This window comes from Halichoerus grypus, chromosome 1 (assembly GCF_964656455.1).
Source record: "Halichoerus grypus chromosome 1, mHalGry1.hap1.1, whole genome shotgun sequence".
NCBI lineage: Eukaryota > Metazoa > Chordata > Mammalia > Carnivora > Phocidae > Halichoerus > Halichoerus grypus.
Window position 1 is genome coordinate 91,042,070 of NC_135712.1, and position 13,321 is coordinate 91,055,390.

General features: G+C 36.3%; 1 protein-coding gene across 1 annotated transcript in view; it reads left to right on the forward strand.

Annotated features, from left to right (window-relative positions):
• The window catches only part of SPATA16 (spermatogenesis associated 16), a 227,036-nt gene that overhangs the window by 136,650 nt on the left and 77,065 nt on the right, over positions 1-13,321 (forward strand). Inside the window, exon 5 of the mRNA XM_036075653.2 lies at positions 9,054-9,138. Coding sequence (XP_035931546.1) covers positions 9,054-9,138 — 85 coding nt within the window. The remainder of the gene's footprint in view (positions 1-9,053; positions 9,139-13,321) is intronic.

Here is a 13,321-nt window from a genome sequence, read left to right on the forward strand (position 1 = left end):
TCATCACTTTAAAATAGTGCTAGCCATTCTTCAGGTCTCAGGGCTGAGCCAGCCCATTACAGCCAAGAGTAATCATTTCCCCTTTTCTGCTCTGTACTTCTTAGTTAACATTACGTACTTAACATTTGCATAGTTCTTTATGGATATAAAACTGCCTTATATTTTGATTACTCTTTTCAGATATTGTTTTATCAGTAGTTAATTTGGCATCTCATAAAGGTCAATATCATGTCTTCATACATTTCCATGTTACCATGACTCCCAGCCTCACCTATTGTAATAAACATAATAAATATTTGCTGATAATATTTATAACCATATTTGGGTCAAAAAAATCAAAATCAATATCAAATCTTCATGTATAATCTGAGATGAATTCCATCCATCTAGACCTCTTCAACCAGATATATATTTTCTATAGAAGTAACGACGCATCTCTTGACATGGCCAGGAAAGGAAAGTTGACTGTGTCAGATTAATAAGCCAGAACTAACACCAAGACATGACTGCTAGTGAGACAAGCATGGGATGGCAATAGGGGAGGAGGACTAGGCATTAATAGGCAATAATAACCACGCCCACCACACACATTTAACCACAGGAATATGGTTTTTAGAGATTGTACCAGTGGTCAACAGGTTGGCAAGGAGTTAGCATCAGGGAAGTCCAACAAAAGAAAATAGAGTCTTGTAAAAGATGCACAGAAAAAGAATGGCAGCACAGAAGTAGTACAGAACCATGGTTAAGAGACCAACATTTGATAACAAATATATCTGGTTGAATCCTGACTCTGCTGACAACTTTTTGGAAATTAACCTCCTCAGTTTAAGGAAACTCATTTCCTCATTTCCTCAAATGAAATGAGGAAAGTGAGGTTCTTGGTTTCAAGAATTAGGGGCGCCTGGGTGGCTCAGTCATTAAGCGTCTGCCTTCTGCTCAGGTCATGATCCCAGGGTCCTGGGATCGAGCCCCGCATCGGGCTCTCTCCTCCGCGGGAAGCCTGCTTCTCCCTCTCCCACGCCCCTGCTTGTGTTCCCTCTCTCGCTGTGTCTCTTTCTGTCAAATAAAATCTTTAAAAAAAAAAAAAAAGAATTAAATGAGATGTAAAAGCACTTAATATATGTATGGTAAGCACCAATAAATATTGGTTGTTGTTATAAATAGTAATAGTAATACTCTTATTGTTTTTTGTTGTTATCAACTGAGAATCTAGAGACAGGCAATATTTGAAATTCCATGCTAGAGGCAGGCAGGGAACTTAAAAAAAAACTACTATCCATTGCTGGGCAATCTTGCAGGAGCAAGCATGGCTAGAACCCCAGTATAATCAAAATCTGGAGTTACAGTCAAGGCAGCAACACATTAACTAGATTTGGTCTGCAAAAAGTAGAGATTTGGTGTCAGGGATAACTCTCAGCTATTAGAACTAGACAATTAGGCACACAGGCAGACTTGTTACAAAGGTAGAGAGACCAAAGTATAACTTCTTCAATGCTCATCAACCACTGAAATACGTGAACTCAGAACACTATAAGGGCTGAGCCTCCTGATGAAAACCAAATGACTAGGGGTAGTGGAGTGGGGAAAAGGATAACCAGAGCAAAGTGCAAACAAAAGCAGATATAAGTTATTTAAGCCCTGTATTAGTCAAGGTTCTCCAGAGAAACAGAACCAATGGGAGGTATAAATATATGGAATTGGCTCATGCAATTTTGGAGCCTGAAATCTGTAGTTTGGCAGCTGGAGATTCAGGAGAGCCAGAGGTTTGGTTCCAGTCTGAAGCCAAAAGCCTGAGAACCTGGGGAAGTGTTGGTGTAAATTCCAATTCAAGGCAGGAGAAGACTGATGTCCCAAATCAACAACAATCAGAAAGCAAATTCTCCCTTATCAGACTTTTTGTTCTATTCTGGCCTTCAGTGAATTCGATAAGCCACATGCACATCAGGGAGGACAATCTGCTTTACTCAGTGTACAGATTCATGTTAATCTCACCCAGACACACTCTCACAGACATCATGTTGAATCAAACATCTGGGCCCCTATGGCTCAGTTGACACGTAAGATCAACCATCACAAGCACCTGCTATTTACCAGGTGTTGTATGAGGCACTGTAATGGTGGGCCTTATAGCTTACAGTCCAGAGCAGTGTTGCCACTAAACTACCAGTGTTGATGGAGATGTTCTGGGCCAGTCAGCATAGTAGCCACTAGCCACGTGTGACTATTGAACACCTGAAATGTGCCTTATGTACCTGAAAACTGGATTTTAAATTTAAATTTTAATTCTTTTAAATACAAATAGCCACATATGGGTGGTGGCTACCATATTGGGCAGTACAAGCCTAGGAAAAGAAGGTAATAGGTAAACTAACCAGTAATTACAAAACATGAGACTTATGCAGGAAAAAGAAGGTTCTGGTTGAGGGATGATAAGGCAGAACTTATTTACAGAAAGTGGTCAGAGAAGGCCTCACTGAAGAGGTCACCAATGTTTAAGCTAAAGCCAAAAGGTCCAAATCTTGAAAAGAAGCAGCCAGGTAAAAAATGGAAGGAATAGATTCCAGGTAGGAAGCACCTAATATGCAAATACCCCAAGGCAGGAAAATTCATATTTGCTTTGAGCAACCGAATAAGCCACACTTGACTAGAAGGTGACAGAATACGTGTTAAAGAGGAAAACAAGGGCAGCCTATCACAAGAGTAGTAGACCACAGAAGGAGTTTGCATTCTGTTTGAGGTAATTTTTATTTACATAGTTTTTAAAGATCACTGTGGCTGATTGCTGTGTGGAAAATATGTGAGACTGCAATAAGAAGCTTCATGTTGGGGGTGGGGGGTGTTTGCTTGAGTGGATTTGATAGTTTGATTCTCCTCCTGATCGGAATATAATCTCTTCAATATTAGTGTATATTTGTATTCAAAAGGAGTATACACTTTAATCAATAATAATCAATCTAATCAATCTAAATTAACAACATGCCTATACATATGTTCTTTAGCTTTTTTCAGTACGGGAGAAAGGAAACAACCTCCTAAGTATGTTGATAATAGGGAAGGATTCTGTAGTTAGAACTATCTAATAGACACACTTCCAAGAAGTATCTATACCAGTTACATAAATGAAATAGCTACATACATACACCGTAAGATTATCCTTAGACTCTTGAGAGAGGTCAATTTCCGAGTGTAGGAGAAAGAAAAGGAGGAACTTAAAGAACTTGAAAAGACAATCATGAAACTGACTAATGTCAAGCAAGGAGGACCCATGGAGAAAATTAAGGCAACTGGGGTTAATTAATTAATCTAGGGAAGAGAGATTAATAAATTTTTGTGAGGATATGTAGAACTGCTATCCAGAGGATAAGGTCTAGTTAGGTTACATTAACCCTGGAGAAAGAACTGAAACCAGCAGACTAAAGCTGCAGAAGATGCTATTAATGGCTGTGAAACTAAGGAATCAATGAGGAAAGCAGAGCAATGTCCTTCTGTGGAGGTCTTTAAAACAGAATAGATTCTCATCAGTCTCATTTGAAAGGTTTAAGTGTGATCCTGCCTAAAGGCAAGGTGATGAACGAATGACTTTTCAAGGTCCCAGCCAGGGAGCCCTATGAGAACACACAGCTGATTGTGTGCTGTGATTTTCTTTTGTTTACCCATATCTTACTGTTTTACACCACCAAGTGGCCACGCTGAGTAGAAATGTAAAGATTGTGAATATGAACATAGGTCTTGAGAATTGCCAATAGTATACTCTCATAACCTTAGAACTGCACAGTCTGTTTAGAAATATTCAATCTGTAAAATCACCTGGCATGAAAATGCTTAAACATTGTGATCCTTGTATGGTATTAATTTGGTAAGCAGAACTGTTACGTATCTAGTTATTAATAATAACATGTTCAAATTCTTATATTGTGTATATGCTGTTCTGTAGAAATGGGATTTGATTCACGATAAGCTGAGTTATGACACAAAAATCTTGTATTTTAGATACATATATATTTAAAAGCCAGATTTTGACCCTTTTACATTTAACAGATGTATTAAGTAAATTAAATGTGACTTCAGAAACACTTTCTAAAATGAACTCAAATATCATATCAAAGAAGAGTACAGTAGGCTTGCAGGGAAACCATAGTTATTGACACATGACTGAAGACGTCACGTTAAAAAATAATTTTAGATACAACATAATAGGCTAATGTGCTTCCTGGTACCTTTCCTCTTTAATTTACATTAAAAAAATACATCAGCATCCATTAGCATTTATTAAACTCTCCTGTGAGCTAAATGTTGGATTCTACATTGGGCAAGCCCACGCTGTCACTCCATTCCCATGCCACTTCCAGAACAAAAACATTGTTAAATATGAGCAGTGAGGTAATCCAGGCCAGACTCCTTCTGGCAGAATCCTAGTAAGTTACATAACTCTATAGCCCTCAGGTTTTTGTAACAAGAATTTAAATTTTTTTGACTTTAAAAAATTAGATAATGAGTAGTCATTAATTCAACAAATATTTCTTGTGTGACCACCACACCAAGACTGTTCTAGGCACTGGGGATAGAGCAGTGAATAAAACAGACAAAACTCCTGGCCTTCAGGAAGCTTGCCTTCCAGGAAAGACCCAGAGAGTAAATATTTTAGGCTTTGGTATGGATAGTATTGGAATGTGGTCAGGGTAGTTCTCACTGAGAAAATAACATCTGATAAAGACCTAAAGTAGATGAACAAGGAGGTCAGGGGGTATCTAGAGAAAGAACATCCCGGAACAGGGACTGTCAAAAGCAAAATCCCAGAGGCAATAGTGTACCTGTTCTTTTTGAGCCACAGCAGAGTAAACAGCTTTTCTGGAGCAGAGTAAATCAGAAATGAGATCAGAGACCAGATGACAGGGGGTTCAAACGCCATTTTAAAAACTGGTGTTTACTCTGAGCGAAATAAGGAGCCTTTGCAGTTTTAAGCACAGTAGTGACCTGCTCAGGAGCACTAATTTTAATTTTTTTGCCTGAGAAACTGGATGGAGGGAGAGTAAGGAGGGTTAGATTCTCGGGTATAGAAATATTAAGTCCGGAATACCTACTGGGTATCCAAGTCGAGATGTGAAGAAGACAATTTCTACAAGTCTCAGGATCCAAAAAGAGGTTTAAGTTCAGGATATAAATGTAAGGGTTGTCAATCCATAGACTGTATTTAAAACCACGAAACTGGTGAGATCACCAAGGAATTGCATATAGAAAGAAAGAGAAGGGGCCCAAACATTGTGCCCATGTGGTAGGAATTCAGGGAGAGGAGAAGATACCAGAAAAGGAGGCTGAAAAGAGCAACCAGTAAGATTGAGGGAAACTGGAAAGAGCAGAGTTGTGGGACCCAAGTGGGAAAGTATATACTGGAAGAGGGAACAAGCAGTTGCCTCACGTGCACCTGAGAGTGCATGCAAAATGAAGACTGAGAATTGAACCATTGTTTGTTTTAGCGGCATGGACACCATTAGTAGCATTGACAAGATAAGTTTCAGTGAAGTAGTAGGAATGGGAGCCTTGCTGGAGTGAGTTTAGGAGAGAGAAGGAAGAGAGAAATTAGAGATAGGGAGCACACACAGCTTTTTCAAGGAGTTTCTGTGGGTTTGTTGTTGTTGCTTGTTGTTTGTGTAGAAGGAAAGAAAATGATAACTGGAAGGGAAGCAGATCAAGAGAGGCTTTGGAGGTGTTTTGTTTTAAGATGGCAGAAACAACAGCATTTCTGTGTGCTGGTAGAAAAGCTCCAGGAGAAAAGGAAAAAAATGAAAAAGGGAAAAGAAAATAAATGAGAGAGAGAGAGAATGAATTACTGGAGCAGTTCCATGGGTGGGATGAGATCTGATGCCGAAGTGTGGGGTGGGGGGTCGATCAGGCTTATACTCTGCTATGTAAAATGCTTAACCTGGTGCTTAGCACTAGTAAAGGCTCAAAAGGGACAGATATGAAGCCACCCTCTGTGACTTAAAAGGGGTTGGCTAAAATGATCCTCCAGTTCCAGTGCAGCTACAGTATTCAGTAGATTAGTAAAAGTATGTTGAATACAATACTGACAATGAAACAAAGACATTTAGAAGCAACATTGAATCACACTGACTAGCCTCCAGGAGACTGGTCTAAAGGTAAACAGAGATACCTAAAGGAAAGTAGGAAGAATGATGGTTGCTCTTTACATTCGATTCATCAGGTGAGTCTGCCAGAACCAGGATCCCACAAGGTACTGGACTCCTTGTAGATGCTCTGAGTTGATTAATTAATTATCTTTGCCCTTTATAAATTCAACAAGATGAAAAACCCCTGTGTCTTGCCTCACAAATACTGCATGGTATAATGTTATTTCCATGCTCTTTTCATGTTCTTGCACTGAATTTTATACTGATTTATAAAGGCTAAGCTGTAGGGCAGAGTTATGATAGGGAACCAGACAAAGGAAGGTGGGTAGTGAAAACATAACTGCCACCTCCACTGGGAAGAAAATGGGGTTGAAGCAACTACAATATAAATTGTGTTCTAACATTAAGAGAAACAAGTTATACTTATGAAAAGTATATTAGCAAACATGTAGCTTTCTGAAACCATTCTTTGTTATTTAATACTAGTATCTTTTTACTATTATAGTAATTGTGCTTCGCTGAGGTCAGGTAATAAATTTCAATGAATCTTAATTCTTCACTTGTTTCAATATATAAATTTAGAGATATGTTCCTTTGGAAAAAGACTTGAGCCCCCAGGCATAATAAAATCAATTTGACAACACATCATTACAGAAAGAGCAACTTTTGGAAAGCATTAATAAAAATACTGAAACTTTTAATTTTACAATGGTGAACTCAAAACCAAATCACCAAAAGCATTAAAAATGCGGGAAAGCTCTAGAAACCCACTGTCATGATCTCTCTTTTTCCCTCCCAATTGTTCCAATCTAAGAATGATGATCATTAACATGATAGGAACTATCAATTTAGCTTTTACTTAACTCAAGCCTCTGTGCCTACCATCCAGGATTATCGTTTACATTTTTTGCATGTTTCAAAGTTGTAAAGTTTCTTTCTTGAACTCTGCACAGTAATCTTAGTACAGTGTATACGTTGTCCCTAAAGAGAAAACTGAAGACTGAAATCTTTAAGGGAGCCTGTGGCCAGAACATATAGAAGCTGGTGCCTAACTGCTGACTGACAATTATATCAATTCTTGTCACCTGTTGTTCAACCTCCTAATTTATCTTAGAGTTAGACGAACTATACCAAATCCAGCATACCATATATTTTTGGAAATAAAGTCTATGGAACACAACCTCACTCATTTGTTTACTTATTGTCCATAGGTCCTCCCATAAGGCAAAGTTACCACATGGCCCACAAAGCCTAAAATATTTACTATCTGACCCTTTACAGGAAAATTTTACCCACCCCTGGTTTAACTAATGGCTGGTCTCCTCATTAAACAATGTTTGTTGAGCCATATCTACACTTCCAAATGGTAACGGAAGGAGGAATCAGAGTGCAGAATCAAGTCGTCACCTAAGAGTACCCAACTTCTATAAATACGTGTGTGCTGTCTTTGAGAGTGAGATTTTTTACATTTTTCATTGATTTCCTAAATTCAGAATTTATTAAATGGATTTCTATTAGGTGACAGGTACTTAAGTAGACTTCCTTTTTAGGTAGTCATGAGAGGAAAATTTTTCCAAGTGTTTCTATCAAATGCAAATTTTGAAATTCACTTTTGCCCCCTCTCGTCTGTAATTTTTATAACTTTTTTCTACTTTTTACATATTCACACAACATCAAAACTTCCTAGCTCACTTTATTTTATCAGTAAACTAGGGCTTTGGAAAATATAAAAGGATTCTTAAAAGATTAGTTATTCCTAAATTATTGTCATTTATTTTCAATGTCAGTGGATAGCTCCTTTCCAATACCACATGTGTAAAAAAATAAATTGAGCTGAATAACCCTCCAAATGATGGTATTTTTTTTTCATTGTTATTTTTTAAAGTCCTAATTTCTGTCAGTCCTGAACAAGAACTAAACATTCTAATTCTTCCGACAGAGTACCATAGTAAGTTTTTAGCTGCCGTGCCTTAGACAACCTATATTTAGGGAAGGAAATTTTCTAATTCAATTTACACTGGTGTCAAGAAACAACACATATCTGCAGGCAAAGATAAGAAAAACATCCAGGGGTACACCGTGATAGCCCTACTTAAATAAATAAACTTTTGGTACCACTGATTAGGTACACAGGATTATTATATGTTTAATTGGCTAACGTGACAATTTGGAATTACTTCTAGTCACATTTAATTGGATTTGGAATCTCTGGAGAAAAGAAATAGAGAGGCCTAGCAGAAACAGTCATAAAAGTAAACTGTTTTTCCAAAGGGTGCTAAGCAATGAATTAATATCAATTGCACAATAGTTTTTAATATCCTCTTAGCTTAATAAGACTAATTCAGTGGTTGTACACACTAGATACCAAAACCAATTCAACTAAACACAGAAGTTAGGGGAGGGGAGTGTTTGTTGAATTAGAAATTTTTTATTTTTACTCTTAAGGAGGCCAATTTAATCAGAGGTGAATAATCTTCAATTCAGGTAAAGTCTGAGATATGCTTAAGTAACAGTACAATAGTTAGTTATATAGGCTATGCTAGGTTTGAAGGCATTTTGGAGTCCATAAAATATATGTTGCTCTATAAATGCTCTGAAGCTTAATAAGGGGCAACCAAAACAATGCATTCCTTCATAGTCTTTAAGTATTCTTACACTGTACAAGCAGAAAAAAAACATCTAGGAGACAAATGGCTGATTGCTTCTTTTAGAGTTTTAGTTTAGATTAAAAGAAAAACAACAGAAGACAAAAACAACCCTACTTTCTACGTCTAAAATGTGCATGGGCTTTGCTTAATATTAATCTATTCAAATTTATATATGACAAAATCTTCTTCCTCAGTATTTATGTATACTACCTGTTATGGTTTTCCTTCTGCCCGATAAATTTGTGTTTGTTTTTTTTTAATTGTCCTTGTTCCTTAGGAGTGCCATGATTGCTGACTACATGTTCTGGCTCTGTGGAGGAAGTGAACAGTATATAAGCAAGCTCATCAAACTGTATTGGCAGGTAAAAATTGATGTCCCAACTAGGGAGGAGGAGCCCATCTCATTTTTAGAACCAAAATGAAGGATTGGTGCTTAAAAGACTGCTGAAAAAGGTAGCTCTGGCCATATCAATCAGAAGGATACTACTCAGTAGTAATGTATTTATAATGAAGTAGATTTTCTGTGACTAATTTTAAGGGCAAAATTCAAGGCTGTTAACTCTTGGCCCATACCTCAGTTTTACAACCCAATATAAATTTTAGACATCCCAGGAACTATTTTCCCAAGCATGCTGCTATAATGACATGATCCTTTAAAATATGAACATTGTATATTCATAGATTCTTATTGATCTATGACCTGTAAAAGCATACCCTAGAAGTAACACCAATTACATAATAAAGGAAAAATGCAAAGGTCAGTTGTATTTGTTGGGTAATATTTAGTGTTTGGGACACCTAACTAATAACAAACGGCAGATCTTTTTTCTCATTTATTATTCAAAATGGCAGCAAGAAGTCATATCAAAGGTCAATTAGATCTCAAGAAGAGATTCAAAATTTCTTAGAATTATAAAGAGAGTTTAGAATTTACTGGTTCAATCTCCTTCACAATACACAAATCTTTTCATTTCTTATCTGCTCTCAGCAAATTGTCAATAAGTTTCCGCTGAAATAGATCCAAATGAAGAGCTCATTTAACTCCAAGAAACAACATCCAATTTGCTAATTATTAAACTGTTTTCCTCATGTAAAGTAGATTTCTACTCCCTTAGAACTTCAATCCAGTGGTTCCCAGGAGGACAACATGGACCAAAAGGAAACCCATTCCCAAATGAAATTTTTTTCAAATATTTGAAAATCTACTACAAAAGCCAAATCCCTTCTCCATATCTTCTCCTCTCAAGACTGTGTGGGGCCTTTTATTCCTCGTACTTCAAGATGATTTAATTTAATTTAATATGAACCTTTCAAACCAACTAGAATAAGATCTGCTAAAACACAAATATGAAAGTGAGAAATAATCATCATAGTGTTTTAATGCTTCCTGATTTTTCCCATATTTTTACTACTGTGTCTTGGCTCCCAGTTTTCTGTCTTTATATCATGTGTTATCTATATTAGGCAGTAAACATTAGGTTTATCATATAAAATGCTCAATAATTTATATGGTTCCAGCTAAATATTTGGAGCTCAATTTACCTACTATAAAGAATAAAGGTTTACATTAGTCCTACTATACTTGAGACCTGTGATTATTTGGAAAAAAAAAATTGAACAAAATTTTAATCTCAAAAAAATTTATTAATTTGCTAATAAGTTTAAAACTTTCCTAAGGGAATCTGTAACATGCAAAACAGTAGCAGTTACTTATAGTCATGTAATTAAATAATTGTAAAGACTTGCTAGATGTCGCTGTGAATTGTGTAAGACTGATGAATCACAGACCTGTACCTCTGAAACAAATAATACATTATATGTTAAAAAAAAGAGAGAGAAGATAGTAGGAAGGGAAAAATGAAGGGGGGAAATCGGAGGGGGAGACGAACGAACCATGAGAGACTATGGACTCTGAGAAACAAACTGAGGGTTTTAGAGGGGAGGGAGTGGGGGAATGGGTTAGCCTGGTGATGGATATTAAGGAGGACACGTATTGAATGGAGCACTGGGTGTTATACGCAAACAATGAATCATGGAACACTACATCAAAAACTAATGATGTAATGTATGGTGATTAACATAACATAATAAAATTAAATTTAAAAATAAATAAATAAATAAATAAATAAATAATAAAATTAAATTAAAAAAAGAATTGCTAGATGTAAAAATATAAGCAAATAATATGAGCTATAGATACAATAAAGGAAGAAGATTTTTATTAAAGGATTTCAAAAGCTTTTGGAGAGAAGTGGGAAAGGAGTTGAATCTCAAGGATTAGATATAACATTCAGCAAGCCTGGCATATAATAGGTCCCAAAGGAATGTTTGATTTAATTTATTCATTCACTAAACAAATAAATACTGAGTACTTACGGGCGTTTTCTACATCAGACTAGGAAAAAATAGATCCAGTGTTGGTGCAACTGGTTAAGATTTACTGTAAATAATTTTTTTCTGTTTCCTTTTGCTAATATCCCCATTTTATTTACCTCAAACTGGGAAAATAATCTCCACTTACCAATACATGCATGCTTGCTATACAAAAAGGAGGAAAACAAATACTATTATTTAACTAATCTGTATTAATAAAAGATAAGAAAAACATATTTCTCCTTGTATTTTCTTTTTCTCTTTATTTTTTTAATCCCCATCTCCTATTTAACCCATACCCCCAGCCCCTACCCTTCTGGTAACCATCAGTGTATTCTCTATAGTTGAGTATGGTTCTTGGTTTGCCTCTCTCTTTCTCTCTTTTTTCTTTTCCTTTGCTTGTTTGTTTTGTTTCTTGAATTCCACATATAAATGAAATCATATGGTATTTGTCTTTCTCTGAATGACTTATGTCACTTATCATTATACTCTCTAGTTCCATCCATGTCATTGCAAATGACAAGATTTTATTCTTTTTATGGCTGAATAATATTCCATTGTATATATGTGCCACCTCTTCTTTATCCATTAATCAGTCAATGGACACTTGGGCTGTTTCCATAATTTGGCTACTGTAGATAATGTTGCTATAGTCATCAGGGTGCATGTATCCCTATGAATCAATATTTTTGTATTTTTGGGTAGTAAGTATCTAGTGTGATTGCTGGATCATAGAATAGTTTTATTTTTAATTTTTTGAGGAACCTCCACACTGTTTTCTACAGTGGCTGCACCAGTTTGCACTCCCACCAACAGTGCAAAAGTTTTCCCCTTTTTCCACATTTTCGCCAACACCTTTTGCTTCTCGTGTTGTTGATTTTAGCCATTCTGACAGGTGTGAGGTGATATCTCACTGTAGTTTTGATTTGCATTTTCCTGAGGATAAGTGATGTTGAGCATCTTTTCATGTGTCTGTTGGCCATCTGTAATGTCTTCTTTGGAAAAATGTCTATTCATGTCTTCTGCCCATTTTTAATTGGATTATTCATTTTTGAGATGTTGAGTTATTCTTTTCCTCTTTTAATTTGAAGCAACTTGGCATATTGGAAAAGAGCCCTTGTTTGGAAGTCAGGTCTGATTCAGTCCAAGTTCTAACAAAATAGTTATCTAACCTAAGGCAAATTAGTCTCTAGAGGAACTTCAACTAGAAAATACGAGATGCCTAGCAGAAAGTGTTTGAGAAGGTCTATTCTTAAAGTTAATTTTAGCACTGAAATCTAATATTTTAAACACCTCCAAAAATGATGTCACACATATTAAGATAAAAAGAAGTAACATAATTAGAAATTTCATCCTGCAGATAAATTCCACAAACTAAACCCTCTAACTAGCCTCAATATCAACACACCACACCATTCCCACCATTTGCATATTTCCTTATGCGAGCTTGCCTGTCCCTGGTCTTAATTTAAATGTATATATCTTCCTCCTTAAACTTTGTTCTGTCCTAAATCAAAAGGGGCTTTTGGACATTGGCAGAGAGTGCCCATCCATGTCATCTTTAAAGACAGTTATGCTCCACCAACCCAATCTACCATGGCAACTGAATTTAAGAATGTTGAATTTACAAATGCCCTCAAACATCACAGACTAGAAACTGTATCTGCATATACATTCATAGACATCCATTAAGGCTTAGACAGAGGCTCTTTTCACTACCTTTGTAAGTGATGAAGTTGCTGTATATCTTCCTTTCAAGCACATAAAAAAATACCTATCACTCTGGTCAGTTATTCTTCTTAGAGATCCTAAACAAGAAATGGAAAATTTGGGGATGCAAAAATTTGAGAGCCAGTCTACACTTACTCTCACAAATTGTTGGCTTACAAATTCTTGGATACAAAAGAACAGACCTTTACTTTGGTGAGCTCAAGAACACTTTTCAATTGTATTAGGAACAGTTTTCATATCATCAAACCAGCAAGAAAAAAAGGCATAAAACTCTGCACTACATGACAGCTCACACTGGAATATATCACTCTGAATAAAAGTGTTTGCACATGTTATTCTATAATAGCATCACCTCTTCTAGAGAGCTAGAGAGGGTTGGAAATAACTTGTCACAACTGTACTTGCATGCATGCTTCTGCAACCTGATACCCAGTCTCCTAT